General features: G+C 45.6%; 1 protein-coding gene across 1 annotated transcript in view; it reads right to left on the bottom strand.

The window, feature by feature from the left end:
• Window positions 1-26660, bottom strand: part of LOC109922617 (disheveled-associated activator of morphogenesis 2-like) — a 315937-nt gene that overhangs the window by 78926 nt on the left and 210351 nt on the right. The window contains exons 13-15 of the mRNA XM_048596662.1: window positions 24361-24551; window positions 17184-17495; window positions 836-943 (exon numbers count right to left, since the gene is read on the bottom strand). Coding sequence (XP_048452619.1) covers window positions 836-943; window positions 17184-17495; window positions 24361-24551 — 611 coding nt within the window. The remainder of the gene's footprint in view (window positions 1-835; window positions 944-17183; window positions 17496-24360; window positions 24552-26660) is intronic.

Here is a 26660-nt window from a genome sequence, read left to right as displayed (position 1 = left end):
CAACTTTAGAATGGATCGACATTATTTGCCAGGCTGAAACCGTGCACGGTGCTTAAAAAATCAAAACAGGAGAGCTGCAAGTTTTGTGCTCTCGGAAGATGAGCTGAAAGGGCCTTTGCTATCCAAACCCCACGTATGACCCTGAAGTAAAGGACAGTTATGAGCAGAAAGCACATCTTTATTCACAGGCTTGGGTCAAGCGATATCTGTTTTCTCTCGGTAGGCTTTTCCAGTTAGCAATCGGGTGCACTGGAGCCTACTTAAAGTGGATCCTGCTCAAGGGAATGACTCATGTTTTTTTGGTCACAATATAACCTGGGGAATCCCTTGATTAAATCCTAACGAGAAAATTTGATCACAAGAGCTGGGAACTTCATCAGTCACTTTTAATACTTGGATCCCAGACGACTCCACCAACAGGAATGATTCAAAGCAAATCATAGCATAATACAGCAATGAAGGTCATTTGGCCTGTCGTGGCTTGGTCAGATATTTGAAACAGCCCTCTACACAGACATTCCACACGAGGAACTATTCTCTCTGAGTTTTATGACTGAATTTGTTCACTTCAGCCTTTGGGCTGCGTTTTCCCAATCAGAATAATTCTCCGTGAGAACTTTTCACTTCTAGTTCATTTGCTAATTGCCTCCAATTCAGCGCCTCTTGCTTAGTCACTGGAAACAAGTCAACTGAGTCACTTTAACAAAAACACCTCGTGATTTAATAAGCACAGACTGGATCAGCCTCCAGTCGCGTGAGATTCCTGACGTTTGCTACGTATCCCTTGCTCGATCCTACTGGCACAAGACTCACTATGGAGAAAGAGAAACCCTACCTGCTGCCTCTGGTAGGCCGAGAACATCTTCTCAAAATCTTCCAGATCAAGCCTGTTGAAGGCTCGGAGGTCATCTATCTCATTCCAGACGGTGCCTCTAATCCTGTCCTGTAACAATCCAGACCGCAGAAATATCAGTGAGGTTGTGATGACTATGCGTGGCCGAGATCACAGAGGTCAGGATATATCAAAACAATCAAAATACTGCTCTGGAATACAGGCACTGGTGCAGCTCACCATCCTAATATTACAGTGCAAATTATTATTACAATACATTATTGTCAAATTTCAAACCCATTTCAATTTCACAATTCAACAAGACAATTGAAAGTAAAATCCGAAAGAACAGCGGACGCTGTAAATCAGGAACAAAAACAGAAGTTGCTGGAAAAGTTCAGCAGCTCTGGCAGCATCTGTGAAGGAAGAAAATCAGAGTTAATGTTTTGGGCCTGGTAACCCTTCCTCAGAACTTCAATTGAAATGTCTGCATTCTTTTCCCTTCAAACAGAATGACGCATGGATATGGCGTCTCCAGAACATCATTTAGCTGTCAAGCAGTTTATTAGCTTTGCCACTGAAGATGGGAAGAGGTAATATTTTCACCTTGTAAGCTAGTTGTCCATAACCAATGAAGGCTTGAGAACTCAGGGAGATAAATATTGATGTCTAGTAAACAGTCCACATTGCAGAAGTAGTGCTGGAGGTCTTAAAAAACATAAAGGTGGATAAATCTCCAGGACCTGATCAAAAAGTATCCCACGATATTGTGGGAGGTTAGGAAGAAATTGTAGGGTCCCTAGCAGAGATATTTGTATCATCTACAGACATGGGTGAGGTGCAGGAGGACTGGAGGGTGGCTAATGTTGTGCCTTTATTTAGGAAAGGCTGTAAGGAGAAGCCTGGGAACTATAGAGCTGTGAGTCCGACATCAGTGGTGGGGAAGTTGCTGGAGGGGATTCTGAGAGACAGGATCTACATGCAATTGGAAAGGCAAGGACTGATTAGGGATAGTCAGCTTGGCTTTGTGTGTGAGAAAGAGTGTCTCACAAACTTGATTGAGTCTTTTTGAGGACGTTACCAAAAAGATCGATGAGGCAGGGCGGCAGATGTTGTCTACTTGGGCTTTAATGCAGGCTTTGACAAGGTTCCACATGGTAGACTGGTTAGTAAAGTTAGATCACATGGGATTCAGGGAGAGCTTGCCAACTTGATACAAAATTGGCTTGATGGTAGGAGACAGAGGGTGGTGGTGGAGGGTTGTTACTGGGACTGGAGGCCTGTGACCAGTGGTGATCTGCAAGGATCAGTGTTGGGTCCACTTTTGTTTGTCATTTATATAAATAATTTGCATGAGAATTTAGGAGACATGGTTAGTAAGCTTGCAGACAGCACCAAATTTGGTGGGATAGTCAACAGTGAAGAAGGTTACCTAAGATGACACAGGGGTCTTGATCAATTGGGCCAATGGGCTGAGGAGTGGCAGATGGAGTTTAATTTGAATAAATGCAAGAACTTTGGTAAAACAAATAGGGCAGGACTTATATGGTAGTTAACGGGGGAGTCCTGGGTACTGTTGTCAAACTGAAAGACCCGGGGGTTCAGATACACAGTTCCTTGAAATGTACATCACAGATAAACAGAGTGGTTAAGTAGCAATTTAGCATGCTTGCCTTCATTTATCAGTTCATTGAGCATTGGAGTTGGGAAATCCTGTTGAGGTTGTACAGGACGTAGGTGAGGCCACTTTTTTGAGTATTGTGTACAGTTCTGGTCGCACCACTATAGGAAGGATATTATTAAATTGGAGAGGGTTCAGAGAAGATTTACCATAATGTTGCCGGGAATGGACGGTTTGAGTTTTAAGGATAGGCTGGACAGGCTAGGTTTTCTTTCGCTGGAGTGCAGGAGGTTGAGGAGTAATCTTATAGAGGTTTATAAAATCGTGAGGAGCATAGAACAGCTGAATAGCAAAGGTCTTTTCCCTAGGGTGGGAGAGTTCAAAACCTGAGGGCATAATTTTAAGGTGAGAGGAGAAAGATTTAAAAGGGACCCGAGAGGCAACTTTTTCACACAGAGGGTGGTTCATATGTGGAATGAGCTGCCAGGGGAAGCAATAGATTCAGATACAGTTACAACATTTAAAAGACATTCGGATAGGTACATGAACAAGAAAGGTGTAGAGGGATATTGGCCAAACACAGGCAAATGAGACTAGTTTAGTTGGGGAAAGTTGGTTCGCATGGACTAGTTGGACCAAAGGGTCTGTTCCATGCTGTATGACTACAATATGCCTCAAAACTGAATGGACAGTTTGAAACAAAACTGGGTACACAGAATGGTCATGGGCCAAGAAAGAATTGAATCATTTTTGAGAAAGTCTCGGATCTAGATCCTAGATTTTTTTTGAAGCATCCATTAAAATTGGGAGATAGGGGAAATTGACTTCTCTTTCTGAACCTTCTAGATTTAGTTAGAATATTATTGATTGTTTAAAATGCTGTGGTGGAATTTGTCACAGCTGTCAAAATGTGAGCAGAGTTTTCTGAGCAAGTTGCTGGACGTGAATTGATCTGAAGCCTCCTCAGTGAGATGGAAGCTCTTCATCAGAAAAAAGAATATTTTTGCAACATTATGGTTACAGATTATCAACCAGGCAGGGAAAAGGCACACGTCTATGGGACAGCCAGAGTGCACAAATGTTATAATTTAAGTTTAACATCGAAGTGACACTGCAATGTGCTTGACAGAGTGTCCTCTTCATTGTTCCAATTGCATCCACAAAGGTAGTGGTGAATAGAATTTGACATAAGGATGCTAACTGTTTAAAGTCGTACCACCAAAGCCAGTTTCCAGTATACAGCATTGCTTTTTATATCACAGTATAAAGTATCACCAACTGGGTGACTTCCTAGCGAGTCCCATGGGGGTCAGGTTACCATGAAACTCCTGCCTTCTCAACCTCTCCCCTGGCCACCAGCCGTCTTTCGCTACTGAGATAGCAGCCCCATGGTCTGGTAGGACTACGGCAACTTTGGCCTTTCGCCTTCACAAGTATTGATAATTAGGATTATGGTTAGTGATGCCCCTCCACACTGGAAGTGGGAAGTTGCAATGCAGTCATAAACGCAAAGTTTGTTCACCGACAGAAGTCTGCATCATCATAAATCGGTCTCATCTCAGCAAGAGAGGGGATGAAATCAGCGAGATGCACAGAATAACGTGTTCAATACGTGTTAACAACCCTTTTGACAATGTCATGACTGGTTATTATCTTGGGTCAAACCACTGTGGCTACTGCGGGAAACTATACCCTCAGGTCCTGATAAATGCACAGCCACACAATGCCAAGACAAATGTTTTGCTTGGAGCAGGACAGCTAGAATTTGCAGACTAAAAGTAGCCCATTTATAAATTCCTGTCCCCACAGCTCATTTAATCATTCATACAGGCACTTCAATCTAAACAGAAACAGAATCAATTTTGAGGAAAGGGTGGTGGGGGAGGGGAGGGGAGGGAAATAAGGTTACACAGTAAGCTTGTGTTGTCTAAAATGAGGAATCTGGCAGGAGATCTAGCGATACTGAGTGAGCCGAATAATCGGTTTCTGGGATCCAGATTGCATTCCCGATGAAGCATGTTAAAACAGCTGGGAGTTTGTGCCTTGGAATTGTCAACAAAGGGCGTGAAAAGGATATGGGAAGGTGGGACGCTGGGAATCTATACAGTATAGTTAATTGTAGGAATGAAAGAGGGCTTTTAGCATTTTTAAAAGCACATCGCTCTGTATCAATGTGGTCGAGTGGGTAGTTTTGGTAGCGTTGAGTCAGATGTGTTCCCACGCCAGCGGCTTGACCACTTGACTAACACCCTGATGCAACATCATGGGAACACTATCGCATCAGAGGTGCCAACACTTGGAAAATGTAATGATGAGAATTGTTGGAGAAGGGTGGGGAGCCTATCACTGGCGTTCCAGCCCAAATTTACTCCTCAGTCACTGTCACAAAATCAGACCATCTGATCATAATGGCAAGTCTGTTTGTTCGATCTTCTCTTTGCGCAGATTCTCTCCTGCATTTCCTACGTTACAACGGAACCACATTTCAAAGGCCTTTCAATGATTGTAAAGTGCTCTGCACATCCTGGGGTTCACGAAAACCACTATGCGCAGATACAAGTTCCGCCCGTGTCTCTCAGACACAATGCTTTCCCTTAAGGTGACCATTCTCCATCAGTTAGCCCATGTTATAGCTGATCTGTGCACAAGATAGTCCCTTAAACAGCAACTGAATGAAAGACAAGTGGATCTATCTTTGTCTGCTTGAGACTGCATACCTTCCTGTCTTTAACCTCTGAAGTTTAACTCTGCAAAAGGCAGATGGAGGAGGCGTCTGTAGTAAGCTTTTACAGCTTTTAAGCAACAGCTCCAACAATGGAATATTCCATCGTTGCCATATCCAAGATTATGCCCTTGAGACAGAAATGCACCTTGAACATGCAGCTTTCTGATCCAGGGTCAAGAATCTCCCAATTGAGTCCACTCTTTATACTCTGCATCGGAAACAATTGACATGCTCAGAACATTGATCAGGGCAAATGTAATATGAACCTCAGGAAGAATACATCACCAGTACTGTTCTTAGTGGTTTTACGAATCGCTCACTATTATTTTGGGAAATGCTATCCTCATGTTGTAGCTGACTGTTGTGACTGTCTAACAATGTACTGGCGTAAGATTGTCAATATGTAACAGCATGCCAGTGTTCTGATCCAAAGGCAGCCCACTCTCACCTTCTCTACAGCAGTTAGGGATGGACAATAAATGGCGTGGCCTAGCCAGCGATGCTCACATTGCATGTTTAGACAGTAGCGGTGTGCAGGGACATGGGGAAGAGGCAGGAGATTGGTACCAGACAATATAACCGGTAGGTGTTTCACAATGGGCTGAATGGCCTCCTTCTGCAGCATAACAGTCCTGTGATTCTGTGATGTACAGATAAATCAAAAGAAGGTATGCAAATGTCGGTTCCTTGATATGATTATATTCCCATTACTCTCTGGCAATGAGATAGTGTGGCAATGCCACTGTTTGACTGTGAAACCCAGACCTGAAGCTTTGTCTCTAATCACTGATAAAGATTGATTTTCAGAGATACACATTAGAAACACCATCATTTCCCCAATTGACAATCAAGTTTCAGTTTGCTTCCACATACACTCTTTTGAAATAACCACAATAAAACTAAAGCACCAAATTAAAGCAAATCAGATCAAATGAAAGCAAGTTGGGCCAAATTAAAAGTTAACAACCCCTTGAAGAGGCGTTATAATAGGGACCAAATATACAAAGCAAATTTAAAAGTTAATTAAAATGTTGTTTTGAGTGGTATAATGCACACCAGCTTGTGTGTTAGGCACTAGTCACATTAAGCCTCCTGTACATCGGTGAGACCAAGTGGAGGCTGGGAGGCCGCTTTGTGGAGCACCTATGCTCGGTTCGTGACAAACGACAATACCTTCCAGTCGCGAACCACTTCAACTCCCCCCTCCCACTCCCTGGACGACATGTCCATCCTGGGCCTCCTTCAGTATCAAAACGATGCCACCCGAAAACTGGAGGAACAGCACCTCATATTCCGCCTGGGAACCCTACAACCCAATGGTCTCAATGTGGACTTTACTAGCTTCAAATTCTCCCCACCCCCGACCTCATCCTAAGACCAGCCCTCCCTCTCGTCCCCGCCTCCTTGACCTGTCCGTCTTCCCTCCCACCTATCCACTCCTCCCACCTATCCACTCCTCCCACCTCACTGACCAACCCACAACCCACTTCCTACCTACACTCGCCTTTACTAGCTCCATCCCCACCTCCTTGACCTGTCCGTCTTCTCTCCACCTATCTGCTCCTCTATACACCTTCTATCACCGCCTCCCCCTCTCTCTATTTATTTCAGAGCCCCTTCCCCTGAAGGGTCCAGACCCGAAACGTCACCTTTCCTGCTCCTCTGATGCTGCCTGGCCTGCTGTGTTCATCCAGCTCCACACCTTGTTATCTCAGACTCCAGCATCGGCAGTTCCTACTGTCTCACAGTAAGACTCCATTTGCCCTCTCTCCAGACACTTTCCGAGATTGAATGTATTCGGGGAAGAGGGGCAGCCACTCAGGTATCACGACCCCCTCCACTGCCTGGAATTGTTGCTGGTCACCTTGGCCATGCCCAGAAGTGGACCCATAAAAAGGCCATCCGATCAGCCCACACTGGGTGCCTGAATCTCAATTGGAAACAAGTATCCAAGAGCAGCCCCCTTGGGAACAGGGGTCACAGATTCGTGTGACAACCGTATACCTGGAACATGTTCTCCTCAAGGCTGCAGCAAACATAGGCGTCTGCTTCGACAAATGTGTGATATTTTCAAACCAACCTGTTCAAGAGATGTTATGACACACCTCTGGAGCAGATGGGATTGAATCTGGGCCTCCTGCCTCAGAGGTAAGGACACTACCACCGCATTGCAAAAGCCCCAGGAACACTACATAGGCGGAATGTAATTTAATACCCTCAAGCTGAAGACAATTATATATATACTCACTACACAATTCACATATCTGATACTATCCTAATAATGCAATCATTGAGTCATAGAGATGTACAACACAGAAACAGACCCTTCGGTCCAACTCGTCCATGCCAACCAGATATCCTATATACATCTAGTCCCATTTGCCAGCATTTGGCCCATATCCCTCTAAACCCTTCCTATTCTCATACCCATTCAGATACCTTCTAAATGTTGTAATTGTACCAGCCTCCACCACTTGCTCTGGCAGATCATTCCATACACCCACCACCCTCTACATGAAAAAGTTGCCCTTTTTATATTTTTCGCTTCTCAACTTAAACTTATGCCCTCTAGCTTTGGACTCCCCCATCCTGGGGAAAAGACCTTTGCTCATTTACCCTATCTATGCCCCTCATGATTTGATAAACTTCTACCCTCAGCCTCTGACGCTCCAGGGAAAACAGCCCCAGACTATTCAGCCTCTCCCTATAGCTCAAACCCTCTAACCCTTGTAATCCAACGTCTTTGTAAATCTTTTCTGAACCCTTTCTAGTTTCACAACATCCTTCCTATAGGAGGGAGACCAGAATTGCACTGTCCTATTATAATTATTTTTTGCAGTGGCAAGGCACTTTTTGATTCATTCGAACAAAACAACATTGTCAATTAGCCCAGTGGCACTGGAACAAAATGTCTAGTTATTTCTACTTAGTTCACAAAATCACACAATACAGAAGAGGGTCCTCAGTCCAGCAAGTCTGCACCGACAACACTTCACTAAATCTATGCTAATCCCACTTGCCAGCACTAGGCCCATAGTCTTGAATGTTATGACATTTCAAATACCCAATCCAAGTACTTTACAAAAATTGTGAGGGTTCTTGCCTCTACCACCCTCTCAGCCAATGCATTCCACACCCCCACCATTCTCTGGGTGAAGAGTCTTTCTTCAAATCCCCCCTAAACCTCCCGCCTTTCACCTTAAAATTATACTCCCTTGTTATTGACCCTTCAACTAAGGGAAGAGCTGTTTTATCCACCCTGTCCATGCCCCTCATAATGTTATACACCTCTAGCAGACGCCTGGTCAATATCTTCATTAAGGACAGGTGAAGTGGTATCACTTTCAAACTGTGCACCTCACTTTCAATGTGGAGACACTTCATCTGACCAATGAAGTGACTTGGGCAACAAAAACAAAGTTGCTGGAAAAGCTCAGCAGGTCTGGCAGCATTTGTGAAGGAAAAGTCAGAGTTAATGTTTCAGGTCCAATGACCCTTCCTCGGAACAGGCCACAGCTTTAATGGAGTGTCCAGCGTGTTCGAAACAAACCAAAGCAAGCACTCAAAGTATTGATAAAGTCTTCTTAGACAGTCACTGGGATTGAGTTAACATGTTTTCGTTTAGTTTGGACCAGTTCTGAGATACTTGATGAGTCCAATGTCTGAGTTCCAGACTGAAGGTTGAAAGGTTGCATGGGAGCTTGACATGGAATCAATGAAGTCTCTCAATGTGTTTAGTGCCTTCCAGGATGAAGCTTCTCTGTTTTGGTCAGTCCCAAGCAAGGGATACCTATAAGGTAGGGGGGTGTGTGTGTGTGTGTGTGTGTGTGTGTGTCTGTGAGTGTGTCTGTGTATGTGTGTGTGTCTGAGTGTGTGTGTGTGAGAGAGAGAGAGAGACTGACTGATGAGTCTGTCTGTAGGGATGGGGGGGAATGGGGGTAGTTGGCTGTCTGACCTCTCCGGGAAGTATTCCCGCTGTCCCCCATGGGAGTCTCCTGCCACGGCCAAGTTCCAAGCAGGTTTGTTGCTTTGGAAACCTGGTGTCAGCCCAGCCCCACCCTGGTTTTGAGTGCTTAGTGTCTCAGTGTTGGTTGTGGAGTTGGTTTGAGAGGGCGCATACTGTTGGAATGCCTTGTTTGCCACTAGATTTGGGGGAATTTGCAAAAGCAACATTAGTGGTATTTCTCTAGTAAACCATGGACAGTAATGTTATACAAATAATCCAAGGGTTTTCACACACAATGTACAATGATTGGGGGATAATTAAGCTAAGAATTTAAATAAGCTCCTCAACTGTGGAAGATTACTGCCCAGTATTCTTCCTTGACATTCAATACTGTACAGATAAACAGGATGACAGCCCAGACTTCACATAATAATGTTACATTTTAAGCAGCTCTCTCTGGAACATACTCATCAAATGATAAGCATTTAAGTAGGGAGAGAGAGGGACCTCTGGAATTCAAATGAATTCTCAGTTTATTTAATCTCTTGTCCATGTAGCAGCCCATTATGTAAACAGTCACTGTGCTGGCTATTCAAAACTCAATCCATGTTAAACTCTCATTGTTTTCAGAGGCACTTTGCACATTCCTGCAGTAATCTGAATTTAATTTCCCTCCTGTAACCAGCGTTTCAGACACTGCAGCAAACAACGACTTCTGCAACTATAACCCGATACTCTGGGAACCAATTTAACCTGGAGAATGATGTATGTTCAGTTGCAGTACATTGCAGTACCAACTGTTGCTCAGAAACCGAGGTTAACTCTATAGCTCTTTGCTTTTTTCACTCATTTCATAACCCCACACTGCACCTTCCTATCTCAAGAGTGTTTAAAGGTCTCACAACAAGGGAAAGTGGGCAAGACATTGGAGGTAGTGACCTCTCCATGCATCTACTTATGAAGCATCAGAACTCCTCAATTAGATTCCAGTCCCAGATATCCCAGGAGAGAGTTCCTAGATTTAGTTAGGAAAACATTCTACAGCAGTATATCCCTAGCTCAATGAGACAGGAGGCCTGGCCCTTGGGAATGGGATGCATGGTGGTCTGAGTGCCAAAAAGATAGTGTTCATTGCATTGTAAAGTTTGGGTTAGTTATGAAAGAGGACAAAGAGAAATCAAGAGCAAGAATAGCTAATTGGGGAAAAGCCAACTTCAGTGGTGTAAGAGATAACACAGCGTGGAGCTGGAGGAACACAGCAAGCCAGGCAGCATCGGAGGAGGAGGCAAGCTGACGTTTCAGGTCAGGACCCCTTCTTCAGAAATGAATTGGCATCAAAGGTCGGCAGGCAAAACAGTCGCTAAGCAATGGGATAACAAGGTGTAGAGCTGTATGTACACAGCAGGCCAAGCAGCATCATAGGAGCAGGAAGGCTGACGTTTCGGGCCTAGACCCTTCATCAGAAGGGCTGCTTTTCAAGAAGCAATAGTTTGGGCACAGTTGAAGACAATATGCCCAAAAACGGAAAAGGGTTGTGTAAACACATCCAGAGCTCCCTGGTTGACAAAAAATATACAGATAAAGATGAAGAAAACAAAGAAGTGACCTTATGAGCGATGTTAGGTGGATAATACAACCAAGAACAGAGCTGAAAATGGAAGATTCAGAGGAAAACTGGAAAGGCAAAGAAGAGGAGCAAACAGAGAGTATGAAAAAGAGATCGGCAAAAAGAATCCAGAAGTCTTCCATAGGAATAGAGAGAGAAAAAGGGATGATAAAAGGTGGAGTGGGGCAGACTAGGGACCAAAATGGGAATTGTGCATGGATTCAGGGAATATGGTAGAGATATTAAATTAATACTTTGCACCTGTCTTTATGAAGAAACAAGATGCCATGCAGGTCAAGAGGTCATTCAGAAACTTGAGGGTTTAAAATGGATGAGAAGGAGGTATGGGATAGCTTGTCTGTACTTGGGTTCATAAGGTACCAGGGCAGAATGAGATGCATCCAACGATTCTGAAGGAAGTGAGACGGTATTTTACAGAGTAACTGGTTATGATTTTTTTTTTCCCAGTCTTCCCCACACTCAGGGGTGATGCCAGGGTTCTGGAGAATTGTAAATGTTCCACCTTTGTTCAAAAAAGAATGTCAGGAAAAGACCAGCAATGACAGACTGCTCAGTTTAACCTCAGTTGTGAGAAATTTCTAGAAATAACAGCTTGGGGCAAAATTAACAGTCATTTGGGTAAAGAGATAACAAGGTGTAGAGTGGATGAACACAGCAGGCCAAGCAGCATCAGAGGAGCAGGAAGGCTGGCGTTTCGGGCCTAGACCCTTCATCCCTTCCTGCTCCTCTGTTGCCGCTTGGCCTGCTGTGTTCATCCACTCTACACCTTGTTATCTCAGATTCTCCAGCAGCTGCAATTCCTGCTATCTCTGAAGCCATTTGGGTAAATGCAGGTTAATAGAGGAAAGAAAGTAAGTATTATTTTTACGGGTGAATCATGTTGAACTTGATGGGATTTTTATTTTGCTGGGGTAAGAGAGAGGATTAATGAAGGTAACACTGTTAGTGTTGAGTACCTGGGCTTCCAAGAAGCATTGAATAAAGTGCCTCAGAACAGACAAAATTAGGCTCGTGAGGTAAAACAGGAATGGAAACAGAACGGTCTGAGGGATGGGAAGCAGAAAGCAATGGTTAGTGGGTGTTTTACAGATTGGGGTTTGCAGTGGAGTTCCCTAAGAGTCTGTTTTCCTGGTTCATCCTGATCAAGATTAATGATCTGGACTTATTAGATCGAGGGGTACAAATTAAAATTTATAAATGATGCAAAGCTTGGAAGTATTGTAAAATGTAAGTTGGCAAGTCATGTTGCAGCTGGATAAGACTTCAGTTTGGCCACATTTGGAGTACTGTGTGCAGCTCTGGTCATCACATTATAGGAAGGATATGGAGGATTTGAAGAGGGTGGAAAAGAGGTTTACCAGGATGTTGCCTGGATTGGAGTATATTAGCTATAAGGAAAGGTTGGTCAAACTTGGATTGTTTTCACTAGAGCATTGGAGGCTGAGGGGAACCTGATAAAGTGTGTAAAATTATGAGAGGTCTGGAGAGGGTGATTACAGGAATTTGTTTTTCCCAGGGAGGAAATGTCAAACACTAGCGGGCATAGGCTTAAGGTGATAGGAGAAAATTTAAAGGAGAAATGCAGTGCAGCTTTTGCACACAGAGGGTGGTAGGTGCCTGACACACACTGCTGGTGAGGCAGTAGAAGCAGATACAATAGCAATGTTTAAGAGGCATTTAGACAGACACAAGAATAGGCAGGGAATAGAGGGATACGGAGCATGTATAGGCAGATGGCATTAGTTTAGAATGGCATCATAGTCAGCACAGACGTGGTGGACCAAAAGGCCTGTTCCTGAGGCGTATTGTTCTATGTTAACAGGTTGATGGAATAGGCAGACAAGTGGTAAGCTGACCGCAGATGAATGCACAAAATGCAAATGGATAATTTTGGTGGGAAGGACGAAGAGAGGCAATATAGAGTCGAGTACAGGGATCTGACAGCATAGAGTATGAAAGCTCAACAAGAACCTGCTTTGGCCTCAACTGGAGCACTCCATCCACATTTTCGAGCGGATGTGAAGTTATTACAGAAAGTTCAGAAAGGGGGATGTGGTGGCACAGTAATGGAATAGTAATGGTAATATAGTAGTTGCCCAGTACCCCAGGCTAATGTTCTGGGGTCATGGGTTTGAATCCCATCATGGAATGAAAACCTGGCCCAGTGCCAACTAGGTAATCAATGTCAATCAGGCGAGTCCCTCCTGCAGGCAGCCAACATAGACAAGGAGTCTCAAAACGCCTCCCTCTGTGCTGTAACCATTCTGCGCTTCTATGATATACAATCCATCTGGACGAGATTCCAGTCTCAAATCACTCCCAGATAGTCATAAACTACGCAAGCCCCTTGACGAAGATTCCGATCTGTAATCGCTGCGAAAGAAATAAGACTGGGGGAAATCAAAAGGGACTGCCAAATCACCTTCCCCAGTTTTAGGAAACTCGGCAAGAGTTATAAATAAGTCCCACCGGCCCTAATTGGGGAGATTGAGACAGAGATGTTGCTGATGAGTACACAGTATCCCCAAGGTTAACTACAGGCTGGATACATTTCACCGTAAAGGGCCATTCAGCATGTACTCACACTGACTATAAATCTTTCCTGAGAGCTGTGAGCCTATGAATGGATGGAGTTTATGACCACTGGTTATATGGCAAGAAACAAGCCTGTGCCAGGGGAATGAGAAATGTTGGGTTTCCCCTCATTTTAAAGTGATGGGCCCAATATATTCATAGCACAGCCAGCAATGAGCTGGACTGAGATCAGCTGGCCCTTGTTTAACTCAAGGCGAGGTGTAGACAGCTTTCCCAAACTTCCCTGGTCCCACGCAGCATTTTGCAAAAGAAATCATTTTTCACACAATGAACAGACAACGACCCCTTCAGTTATCTGTCGGATCAGACATGGCAGTTTCCTTGTCTTCCTTTCCCTGTGTTGGGGTTCCAGTGTTCACCGGTGTCAGGTGGTAGTGCCCCAGATCACCTCCTCTGATCTTTTAGCCCCTGTTTCCAGTTCTCCTTCAATATTAAGATGCGGCTGTAAATCTCCCTCCGCACTGTCCCTCAGACTTGCACAGGTTACCAACAGAGCTCAAGTCAAAAAGATTGAGTTACCCGAGGCAGAATCTCCCTCCCTGCTCACCCCATCACCCCTGAAAGTGGTAAGGAAGATGGCCATGGTAGGGAAATAATGGGGCAAGTCATGCCATTGGGAGGAAGTGTCCTGCTTCTAGCCACCTCTAGAATTAAGTGCTGGACAGGAAGGTCAGCTGAGGGGGGAGCTTTCTTGATTTCCCAGCAATAAAGGTGGCAGAGCAGGACCGCACTCCTAAGAGTTTGAGGAGGTGGTAGTGGTGTCCTCTAATTTCCCCAATTTGGGGGCAATCAGAGGCCCTGATCAAGTGGTGTGGGAGGGAAGGCGACTGGGAACAGGGAGGCCACTGAAAGACCCACCCCACCCTTTGGTAAGTGACTTACCTTCTCACTGCTGGATTCCCTGCAGAGTAGGCCTCAACCAGGAAGACTTTAGGGCCCAGTGGCTGCTGGGACGGTGGCGGCTGAGGTCTGGGAAAAGTGATACGTGCGCCTTTGATCTGTCCTAATGAGCTGATCGGTCAGCGGTGGATGACCTTGACGGTGGGGGTGGTGTGATAGTCTTCCCCCTTCACCCCCAACCTGCCCCCAACGAGCTTAAAAAGAAATCAGAAAATCCTGCCCTTGGAGTTGACAGACTATTTGCCTGTTGGTTTCTACCTTGTGTGGCTCTTGTTCCACCATCTCAGCCAATCTCCTTCCATTCTTTACTTCCATAGCCATTTGCCCAAACTGCCCCCTACACCGCTGTTCTCAACACACCATTCCAAATGCATGCTCCCCATTCCTGCCACAGCCATGTGCTTTCTGTAAGAGAATCTCCTGGTTTAGATACATCACAGATAAAGAGTCGAGTGAATTCCCTGCCACATCATCCTCTTGCAATGCCAGGTCATGCAGAGCGGATCAAATTCAGTGTAGGAGCTCCTTCACAATACCCGCAACATAGCAGTCAGTGCCTACAGATTCAGTGAAGACATCCACCAACATCTCCCTGCTGACATTCAGATCAGATGCTAGACTCTTCCAGGTATAAAGGCAGAAGATTGAATGGTATTATTTCAAAGAAGTTATCCCTGGTGTCCTGGTCAATATTGAGCGTCCTTCAAAATCATAATAATAGGCTGCTTCATCATGATCTCGTCTTGTCCTGCTCGGATCTCCCTCATGGACAATATTTCCCCACTTCCTACACCAGTAACCTTCCCACCTCTGAGCAGTTTTGGCTGCCATCATCGAAAGGGCATTTGAGCTGTAGCAACGGAGGGTCGGAGGATTTCAGCTCATGAGTTCATTTCCCACCTTCCAGGGTAGGTAGCTTCAAGGGTGGCATGGTGACTCAGTGGTTAGCACTGGTGCCTCACTGCGCTAGGGACCCGGGTTTAATTCCACCCTCGGGCAAGAGTCTGTGTGGAGTCTGCACATTCTCTCTGTGTCTGCATGGGTTCCCTCCCACAGTCTGAAGACGGGCAGGTTAGGTAAGTTGGCCATGGGAAATGCAGGGTTTTGGAGATAGGGTAGGGGGTTGGGTCTGGGTGGGAGGGTCGGTGTGGATGTGAGGCGCTGAAAGGCCTGCTTCCACACGGTAGGGATTCAAAGGCGTGTTTTTGTAGTTGCATCATTGTTGAACCCTGAATGAGGTGAAGGGAGAGAAGGTGCACTCCATCACCCATTTGTTCCACATATGGACGAAACCCAGAAACTACTGTTCCAAAATAATTCTCTCTGCTCTAGCCAATAAAAACAATTAATGGCAGGATGCTGATTAATGGAAGGGCCCTGTTTATGATGACAATTACTCCGCATTCCACATTGACTGCCAAGCATGTCATAAAACCAAACACTCTGAACAACAAAGGATTGCAAGACATTGCAAATCTACATCAGGTTTCGTTCTATTTCCACTTAGACATTTTTTCTGGTCTCCAGACTACAATTTAACCTTGATGTTTCTTTCTCGTGTGATTTGCATTTGTTTTGGGGTTGGTGGGGGTGAAGCGGGGGGATGGTAGGGGGGTAAGGCTGAAGAGTAATAGCTGGGAATCTGGCCAGATCCAACTGAAAGGCTCACATTTGATGCTAAACGTGTCTCTTCCAGAGGTAATACTGGACACCCGGCCTCCCCTGGCAACATAAGGCTGTGTGAACATGATCTTTTATATACTCTCCCTCATCTGCTCTCAGCACACAGTTGCTAAAGCACCCAAAGGGAATTATTCACCGAGCTCCACCCCTAATGTCTGGGAGCTTTCACAGTCATCAAAAAGAAGGCGATACACTGCATTTCATAGGCAAAGTGGCCCCAGCTCCTTTGAATTTGCTCTGACTCCTTTAGGAATGGTTTTTCTTAGATGTGGGAGGTGCTATCACCACTGGTGTTACAAGAACGTGAGGAATAGGAGCAGGAGTAGGCCATCTGGCCCATCGAGCCTGCTCCTCCATTCAATAAGATCATGGCTGATCTTTTTGTGGGCTCAGCTCCACTTACCTGTCCCCTCACGATAACCCTTAATCCCTTTACCGTCCAAAAATCTACCTACCTTTGCCTTAAAAACATTCAGTAAGATGGCCTCAACTGCTTCGCTGGGCAGGGAATTCCTTAATTCCTGGGGTCACCGGACAATGGTAAGCAATAGGTTCTCCATTGTCTAACTCTGGGGAGATTGAGACCAGTTGCAAGTTGCCCACCACAGATAAGCACAACTTGAGGTGAGATCGCTGGGTAATCCAGCACACAGTTAATTCCATGCCAACTTATCTGTGTGTGTGTGTGTGTGTGTGTGTGTGTGTGTGTGTGTGTGTGTGTGTGCGGGGTGGGGGGGGGGGGGGGGGGTGGTGCTTGGACCAGTCAAAATATCAACTCAGATCAGGGCCCACCAGTGAGCGGACCGTTGGCCTGAGCATGCAGAACACAGGGAGGGCAGAGGGAGGAGGTTCAAGCCCTATTCCAGGTGCAAACTGCAGTTGACGGCCCTGGAGGAGCAGAGAGGGAGCACAGCCCTGTTGGAAGTCCCATCCTGTGGCCCGGCTCGTTCAGCCAACAACGCAGGTCACTGTTTGCAGAAGAACAGCGCCTCCCCTGTGTTGTGGCCATCGTTATATTTCCCCCAACCCGACGTTACGGAGAGAGAATATCTGGTCATTAGCCCCTTCCTGCTTGCAGAATCTCACTGTGCACACAGCAATGGCTGCCCACCCTCAATTACAACAGTGGCTACACACTTCAATAATTAGTTCCTTGGCTCCAGAGCACTCTGGAAGATCCCGGTCGCGAGAGTGACGCCGCACAACGGTAATCAGCTACCCATTGCAGACAGGCCAATGCAAGTTCCTCCTTACCTCCGCCAACTTGTGCCAGTTGAAAGACTTCAGCGGGTGCGATGGCTGTGGGATGGCTTTCTTCTTCATGCTCCCCATCGTCGGCAGGCAGGAGGGGGGTGGCACGGCGCAGCTGAAGAAGGGGGGTGCTCCGGGGGGAGGGGGAGGGGGCCCGCCAGGGGGCAGGGGTGGGGGAGGGGGGGGCAGGAACTCATAGGGGAGGGCCGGGGGCGGTGGGGGCAGCTCGCCCAGGACGGGAGGGGGAGGGGGAGGGAGGGGTCCACCAGGCGGGGGAGGGGGAGGGAGAGGGGGGAAGGAAAGGCCGCTCGTATTCTGAAACAGAGAGAGAAAACAGAGAGAGAGAGACAAAGTCAGGGTTTCTTTCAGAAGCAAAAAAAAAACCAGACTGGCAATAACGCATTATGGTGAAGAGGCACCAGCTTTAGGAGCAAAACCCCTGGAAGGAATTCAGCAGCGTCTGTGAAGAGAAAACACCAGAGTTAATTCCTTCAGACCTGCAGAAGGGTCACTTCACCCGAAACATCAACTCTATTTTCTCTCTCTCCCCGTAGACTCTCCAGACCTGCTGAGCTTCTCCAGCACTTTCTGTTTTCGTCTCAGATTTCCTTTTTTTTACCATCTTCAGGAGTACTGCTTGGGTAAACATTTACCTTTAAGAGACCGTTCAGCCCCTCTGGCCCTGCTTTACTGCATGGGCAGAACAGTAATGGATTTCCGCATTCCTCGCGTTTACACAATTACACAGTTTAAACAGTATTTTCCCATATCCATCCCAACAGGAGAGTCACACATGGTTTATCCTCCAGTACAAGCATGCCACAAAGTGTTCACCGCAAGCCACAATAACCTCATGACGATATAAACTCTTGAAACAGTCTACTGTTGAGCCATTGAGCCAATGACCCGAAGCCATATTTTTTCCCCTTTGCTTCTCCACGTCAGATTAGCGTGTTGGGGTAGCATCCTGGATTTCTTTGAGGAACCCTTCCCTGGAATAGCCTCAGGCACACCACATCATTTTGCTATACAAAACCCTGGTTCAGCCACATCTGCAGTATTGTGTCCAGTTCTGGTCGCCTCGTTACAGGAAAGATGTGGAAGCATTGGAAAAGTTGCAGAGGAGATTTACCAGGATGTTGCCTGGAATGGCAGGAAGGTCTTACGAGGAAAGGTTGAGAGAGCTAGGGCTTTTCTCTTTAGAATGACGAATGATGAGAGGTGACTTGATAGAGGTGTACAAAATGATCAGAGGTATAGATAGAGTGGACAGCCAGAGACTTTTTCCTAGGGTGGAGGTAGCTGTTACGAGGGGGCATAGTTTTAAAGTGAGTGGAGGTAGATATAGGGGAGACGTCAGAGGTAGGTTTTTTACTCAGAGAGTGGTCAGGGTGTGGAATGCATTGCCGGAGAGGGTAGTGGAGTCGGCCTCATTAGGGGCATTTAAGCGGCTATTAGATAGGCATATGGATGATAGTATAAGGTAGGAGTGGAGGTTAGATAGACCTCAGGTTTAGGGTAAAAGTTCGGCACAACATCGTTGGCCGAAGGGCCTGTACTGTGCTGTACTGTTCTATGTTCTATGTTCTATGTCCTATCAGCCATGTCCTGCCTCTGGTCTGACCTGAGGCCTTCCAAAGACCCCGAACCTTCGCCAGAGTGAAGGAATAAACCCTTCGGGATCGCTTACTTTCCCTGGACAGCAGGAGCGGGAGCAGAAGGTTTGAAATGAAAATCTAACGTCTGGCCACTTAGGAGAATGGTAGGATGGTGAGAGCAGTTCCCTGTGCTTGTGCCAGCTCTCTGCAAGAACAACTCTTCCTGGTCACATCTCTTCCCTTTTCCCAAAGCCCAGAAAACCTATCTCTCCGGATGATTATCCAATTGCCCTGGGACCGTGGATGGGTGGATCCCATCCAAAGAAGCCGGTCATGGCTGGTACAATCTCTACGAGTGGATCTCCTGAGAGGTACAAGTGACCTGACTGTCGGAATTTGAGAAGGAGTCTTCAACCTTGAGGGAGGTGGGGGACATGGGATGGAGTGGAATTCTGCTCCTTGGCTACAGCAGTGCGGCAGAAGCAGAGACCAGTGAATCTCTGTATTAGCAGTAATTAGCTCCCCTCACTGGCAAGGAGGACTCCATTGAAGGTCAACTCCCTGAGCTGCAAATTAGGGCGGAAGAACGAGTCACCAAGAAGATCTTGTAGGTGCTGGAAAGCCGACACGATAAACAGAAACGGCTGGAGGAACTCGGCAGGCCTGGCAGCATCTGTGGGAAGAAAGCAGAGTTAACGTTTTGAGTCCGATGAATCATCTTAGTCACTAAACTCAAAAAGTAAACTCTGCTGTCTTCCCACAAATGCTGCCAGGTTTGCTGAGACTCTCCAGCAATTTCTGTTTTTGCCCTTTTCAACAATAATTCCATCAGAATAATAAATTACAGAGGCTTGTTGTTGCTTCCATGTGGTAATTGCTCATAGAATCCTAGTGATAGAATCACAGGTTAATAATCATAATAATAAGAGGACAGGAATTATTGGGAGATGATGGCCTAGTGGCATTATTGCTGGACTGTTAATCCCGCGACCGAGGGAATGTTTTGGGGACTCATGTTCAAATCCCACCAGGGCAGATGGTGGAATTTGAATTCAATAAAAATCTGGAATTAAGAGTCTACTGATGACCATGAAATTGTTGATGGTTGTTGGAAAAATCCATCTGGGTCATTAATGTCTTATAGGGAGGGAAATCTGCCGTCCTCACCTGGCCTGGCCTACATGTGACTCCAGACCTGCAGCAGTGTGGCTGACGTTTCATTGGGCAGTTACGGATGGGCAATGAATACTGGCCTAGCTAGCGACACCCATGTTCCATGAATGCATTTTTAAAAAAAACCTTCTGTGCTATATTGCATGGGGAGTGGAATGCATGGTCAGATGTGAACTAAATCTCCTTTCTACTCCATCATAGCAACACACCACTCTGCAGAAAGCTGGGGAAATGGCAGTTTCTAGCACTGGCAGTCTGTCATTCCTATCTGGGGTCATTAGCTCGGTGAAGAACAGAAGAAACCGGAGTGTTCTCAGATATGGCCCCTCAAACCTGCTCTGCCCTTCAACACAATTGTAACTAATCTTTGATTTCAACTCCTCCCTCTCTTCATATCCTTCGTTTCCAAAGATCTGCTGATCCCAGCCCTAAATATATTCACCGACGAAGCACTCACAAGCCCTCTGGGCTAAAGAGTTTCACGATTGCGCAGTCTTTGGAGTGAAGACGTTTCTCTTCATCTCAGCCCGAAATGATTGTTCCTTTGCTATGTCCCCTCCTTCTAACTTACCCAGTCAGGGGAAATGACCAATGGGCACCGACCTTGTCAGAATTTTGGATGCTTCAACCTCCTACTCTAATAATTGCCAGAGTGTATAAGCCCACCTCACATTATAGGATAACCTTCTTGCTACCAATCTAGCCAACCTTCAACTCACTGCTGTCAATACAGGGCCATCCTTTCTTAGATATGGACAGAAAGAACGTCGTTGGGAGTAATTGGGCTCCAGGCAGCTGAAGGGATCTAACCTTAACTTCTAATGACCTGGGCTGGATTTGAAAGGATGCATGCTAAGTGGACAAACAGATAACCTACACATCATGAGCTCCTGGTCTGGTTTTGATCTCCTGAGAGGGCCAGAGACGAAATCTTCAGATTTTAGCCCCTACCCCACAACCTCTACTGACTTCGAGTTACCTCTCAGTCAGCAGGGAGATGACACAGCACCGAGGGAAAGGGAGGAATTGAAAGATTTCTAACCACAATGGAACAGCTGATAGTTACATGAGCATCACTTTTGGGGAAAGAATAATTAAAGGTCCTCTATAAATCTAGCTCAATGGCCGCACCTGTTCCCTTTAAAGGCTTGTGAAATCTAAAACTGGGATGTCAGTTCAAGGCAGCGTGGCTAATGTCTAGCCACCCTGGGACAGTGTGGGGCGGTAATTCAACTTTGGCTGGATGGGAAAGAGCCAATGAAAGGCCTGAAAACTGGATTTTCGTGTTCGATCTGAGACGACCCCTTTCACACAAGACCGTACGTCCTGTCAAAGTTAGACTTCATGCTAACGACAATCAATGGAACCGTCAGCAGCTCTTCCAAACAAGTGAGCTGATCCCACTGATTGCAACATTCTTTCTTTTGAATGTGAAAAAGAAACAAGAATTTGATTACGCAGAAATGTACAAGAATTCTCGTTCAGAAATTGACCACTCAATCAGTGTTTACATTCCTCATGGGTCTCCTCCTGCCCTACCTCATCTAACCCTTTCAGCGTAGACCTTCATCTATCATCTCCTTATCGAGGTCTCCCTTAAATGCATCTGTGCTATTCACCTCAGCTACTTCTTGTTGGTATTTACATCCGTGGAAATTCTACCTGGCTGTCTCACGTCTCAGCGAGATCCTGATGGGAAATTCCATCTCTTGCAGAATTATGCTACGTCAGATTAATCAAATTCCTCTTTGACTTTACAAATAACATGGCTGTTCTCTTTCCTGTCGGGAACCGTGAGGCATGTGAAACTTTATGTATGTGTGTGTTTTTAAAATGAGGGAAACTTGGCACTAAATATAAGAGAATTGTGCATCATGTAGTATAAATAGTGCTTGCCACGTTGTGTACAAAGATGTTTAACTATGTTGCAAAATATGAAGGACAGTTCCCTTGTTGACAATAGGGCAGCCAATCTTTTTCTCAGGGCATTAATAAAGTGAGTAACTGGTTCACCTCTCTTTCACAGTCTTCCATCATATTCCCGAGTTGTGCCTTGCAGATGGTCAATGAGACAGTCCAGGAAAACTCACTCCTCTCCTCTGAGTAGCATCTTGGCTTCTTTAACATCTGCATGAAGCATAACTTAAAAGTGTCTCCGTTGGTGGGATGGTACTCCTGACGGTGCAGCCTACTGTCAGGGCTGTACTGGTGTTCTGAGCTGGGTTATCTGCTGAATCTCAGAGCACTGAACATACAACCAGCGCCACCATTCATTCATTTGTGGGATGTGGGCGTCGCTGCCTGGCCAGCATTTGTTGCCCATCCCTCAATGCCCTTGAGAAGGTGGCGGTGAGCCGCCTTCTTGAACCGCTGCAGTCCACGTGCTGTAGGTAGACCCACAATGCCATTAGGGAGGGGAATTCCAGGATTTTGACCCAGTGACAGCGAAGGAACGGAGATCTGTCTCCCAGTCAGGCAGGTGAGTGGCTTGGAAGGGAACTTGAAGCTAGTGGTGTCCCCATGTGTCTGCTGCCCTTGTCCTTCTAGATGGAAGTGGTAATGGGTTTGGAAGGTGCTGTCTAAAGTGCTTTAGTGAATTTCTGCAGTGCATCTTGTGGATAGTACACACTGCTGATACTGAACAGTGGTCATAGTGGGAGTGAATGTTTGAGGATTTGCTGCCAATCAATCAGGTTGTATTGTCCTGGATGGTGTCAAACTCCTTGAAAGTTGTTGGGCTGTACTCATCCAGGCAAGGGGGGAGTATTCCATCACACTCCTGACTTATGCCTTGTAGATGGTAGACAGACTTTGGGAAGTCAAAAGGTGAATTACTCGCGGCAGGAATCCCAGCCTCTGTGGTCACTATGTTTCGATGTCTGGTCTCGCTCAGTCTCTGGTCAACGATACCCACCTCAGAATGTTAATAAAGGTGGATTCGATGATGGTAATTCCATTGAATGTCAAGGGGTGGTGGTTAGATACTCTCTTTTTGGAGATGGTCTTTACCTGGTACTTTTGTGTCATGAATGTTACCTGTCACTTTTAAACCAATGCCTAGATATTATCCGGATCTTGATGCTTCAGTATCTGAGGAGTCATGAATGGTGCTGAACTTTGTGCAATCATCAGCAAACGCCCCCATTTCTGACCTTATGATGGAGGGATGGTTATTGATGAGCAGCTGAAGATGGTTGGGCCTAGGACACTACCCTGAGGAACTCCTGCAGAGATGTCCTGGAGCTGAGATGACTGACCTCCAACAAATCCAACTATGTCCTTTATGCCAAACATGACGCCAATCAGCAAAGATTTCCTCTCCGATTCCCACTGACTCCATTTTTGCTCGGGTTCCTTGATGCCACACTTGGTCTTGATATCAAGGGCTGTCACTCTCACCCCACCTCTGGAATTCAGCTCCTTTGTCAATGTTCAAACAAAGGCTGTAATAAGGTCAGGAGCTGAGTGGCCCTGGCACAACTCAAACTGGACGTCACTGAGCAGGTTATTGCTGAGCAGGTACTGCTTGATAGTATTGTTGAGAACACATTCCATCTCTTCACTGTTGGTTGAGAGTAGACTGATGGGGCAAGTTGGATTTGTCCTGCTTTTAATTGCAGGACATACCTCGACAATTTTCCACATTGTCAGGTAGATGCCAGTGTTGGAACTGTACTGGATCAGCTTGGCTAGGGGAGCGGCTAGTCCTGGAGGTCAAATCTTCAATAAATGTTAGCCTAGCCAGCAATACACCCATTCTACAAATGGGTTTGGATTTACATCCCAGTGCAGTACTGAGGGTGTACCACTCTGTTGAAGGTACTGTCATTTGCATGAGGCATTAAACCAACTCAAATAAACATAAAAGATAACATTTTAATATCGAAGAAGTGGAAAGGAGTTCAACTGGTATCCCAGAAAACATTTAATATTCAAAAAACGCTTAAAAGGCATGAAAGAGAAATAGAAATTGCTGAGAAATTCAGCAAGTCTGGCAGCATCTGTGGAGAGAAAACAGAGTTAATGTTTCGTTTTAACCCTTCTTCAGAACTGATGGCAGCTGGGAAGAGGTGGTATATGCGTTGAACGCTGAACCGGGCTTGGGAGGGTTGGTGCAAAGGACAGTGGTGGAGCCCACTTAAAATACATGATCTGGTCAGAATTGTGGATGAGGATTATCACGTTGCTAACTCTGCAACAGTGACCACACTTCAAGAGTACATTTTTGGCTTCAGATTGCTTTAGGACAGCGTGTGATCACGCATGCAAGTCTAGGTCATCTGAAATCTGTCTTGCCAACAATTAACGACAACTCCCTTTGGAGCATTCGGAGTAACGCACTTTCCTTTAAATGGGGTAGCACTGGGATCTCGAAGGGGCACGAGCTAATAGCAGCTGGAAGGACTTACTGAGTTTGTCAGTTCGTTCAGACGGACAGAGAGTTCCACCACTTGATCCCTTGTTTGGCGCAACTCTGCGGACTCTTTCTGGAGCTTGTCCTTCATCTTATTGAGAGTTTTCATCATGTCATCCTTCTCCTGAGTTTTGGTCTCGCACTCCCTCTCCTTCTTCTCAAGCCTTGCCAGTAATTCCACGTGTTCTGCCCACAAAAAAAGACAATCACATGCTCGTGTGTGCGCCAGGCAGACAGCCATGCCACGTTTGACCCCTGGCATGCTCCAATAGGGGGCTCGGTGGCATGAGCAAAAACCATAGCGTCTTAAATATCGGGATTCCTCACAAAACAGAACAAATAATCCCCCAATAAAATCGGTCGCCCACCAGTTGCAAATCCCATCAAACTATCATTCCATCGAAAATAAATGGGGGTGAAAATACAGTTACTATGCACTCTACCCTGGAGTTTTCAGGAATTAAACTCTAAGACAGAGCCACCAGTAACTCAAGGGAAATACTGGGAAATATTGCACTCTATATTTAAAATACATAAAAATTAAGTAGTTTCTAAAATATTGCATTTGGTTTCTTTCTCTGTGAACATTCTCCAGATTTGGAGAGAGAATAATGGTCTGCAAATGCAGTGCAAGTGAATGTTTTCAAATGTGGGTTTGAGGCTGGTGGAAACAGAAGGTCTTATGATGAAGGTCCATGGCTGACAGCCCTTCAGAAATGGTTCTGTTATGGGTGAGCAACCAGCTCTGCCAGCTTACTACCAAAGGTGATAATGCTGATGCTATGCCAACCATGATGCCTTTGGTGTTAGTTGGGAACACTCTGCTCCACTGCACACCATAACTTTGCTAAGGCCATCTGAAACCACTACCTGTTGAATGAAATGATTGTAATGAAATCTATTATTTAAGGCTGAGGGACAAAATCAAGTGAAACAGGTCCTTCAGTCCATCTCAGTAAGAGGGATGACCTTATTAAAGCATGCGAGGTTCTTAGAAGGAATCACGGAATTGTTTATGGGGCAGATGGAGGCCAATCAGCCCATCATGTGTGTGCAGGCTTCTCAAATGAGCATCACTATTTATGCCCTCTACCCTTGCACATTATTACTGACAGGGCAGATGCAGAAAAGTTGCTTCATCTTGTGGAAGAGTCCAGGACCAGAGGACGTAATCTCACAATAAGGGATCACATGTTCAAGACAAAGATAAGGAAGCATTTCTTCTCTCAGAAGGCACTGAATCTGTGGAATTCTCTACCACAGAGGGCTGTAACAGTTGGATGTTAAATATACTCAAGACTGAGACTGACGGATTTCTATCAGTAAAAGAATCAAAGGTTATGGGGAAAAGGCAGCAAAGTGGATTTGAGGATTATCAGATCAGCCATGATCACACTGAATAGCGCAGCAGAATCAATGGGCTGAATGTCTTATGTCTTATGGTGTCATGGTTTAAGTTGTACAACTCAGTGAGTTGCTGTGATTTGCAATGCACAGTCTGAAAGTGAGGTAAAGCAAATTCAGTAACAATCCTCAAAGGGGAATTTAAGGAACACGCACAAAAGAGAAGAAAATGCAGGATTGTGGAAAAGTGTAGGATGTATTGAGTCACTCTTTTAAAGAGCCAATACAGGCAATGATGGGCTGGTACCTCCTCCTACTGCGCTGTAGTTAATTTAATCATAGGTACACCCGCTTTCAGAATGGAGCCAGCACCATCCAAACTGTTAACAGGATAGTGAGGGTATTAACCCTTCCTGAGGCTGTTTCTAGCTCATTCAAGCAAGTGAATGCAGTGAAAATAGTGCACAAACCCATTTGTATAAGGGCTGCCTCTCACTTTGCTCAGTCCAGGGAATCTGTAACACTGGTCAAGGAAGATGAAATAGTCAAAAAAAAACGCCAAAAGAAATGTGTTTACCATCAAAAACCAAGCTTTTGGTGATACTGTCTATTGCTTGGTCAACTGGCAACAGTCTTATTTCTTAACGAAATGGATAGACAAGTTGGATACAAAAACTATCACGAAGCAACCTTCAGACAGGTCCTGGATGAGATAATCTGAGGGGAACTGTAACACCATAATGATACTGGAATCATGATATGGAACAACAATGTCAACGGCAAATATAAATAAAAGTAGAAAGGGCTGGAGAACTCAACAGATCTGTGGCAGTATCTATGGAGAAAGCGATAGGTTCACATTTCGAGTCTGATAGGACTCTTGTTTGGAAACTAAACTGAGTGGACTCAATGTGAACTCTCCTTTGCTTTCCACCAGATGCTTCCAGACTT

Source organism: Rhincodon typus, chromosome 5, assembly GCF_021869965.1.
Source record: "Rhincodon typus isolate 14 chromosome 5, sRhiTyp1.1, whole genome shotgun sequence".
NCBI classification, from domain to species: Eukaryota; Metazoa; Chordata; class Chondrichthyes; order Orectolobiformes; family Rhincodontidae; genus Rhincodon; species Rhincodon typus.
This window is presented reverse-complemented; position numbering and strand designations above follow the sequence as displayed.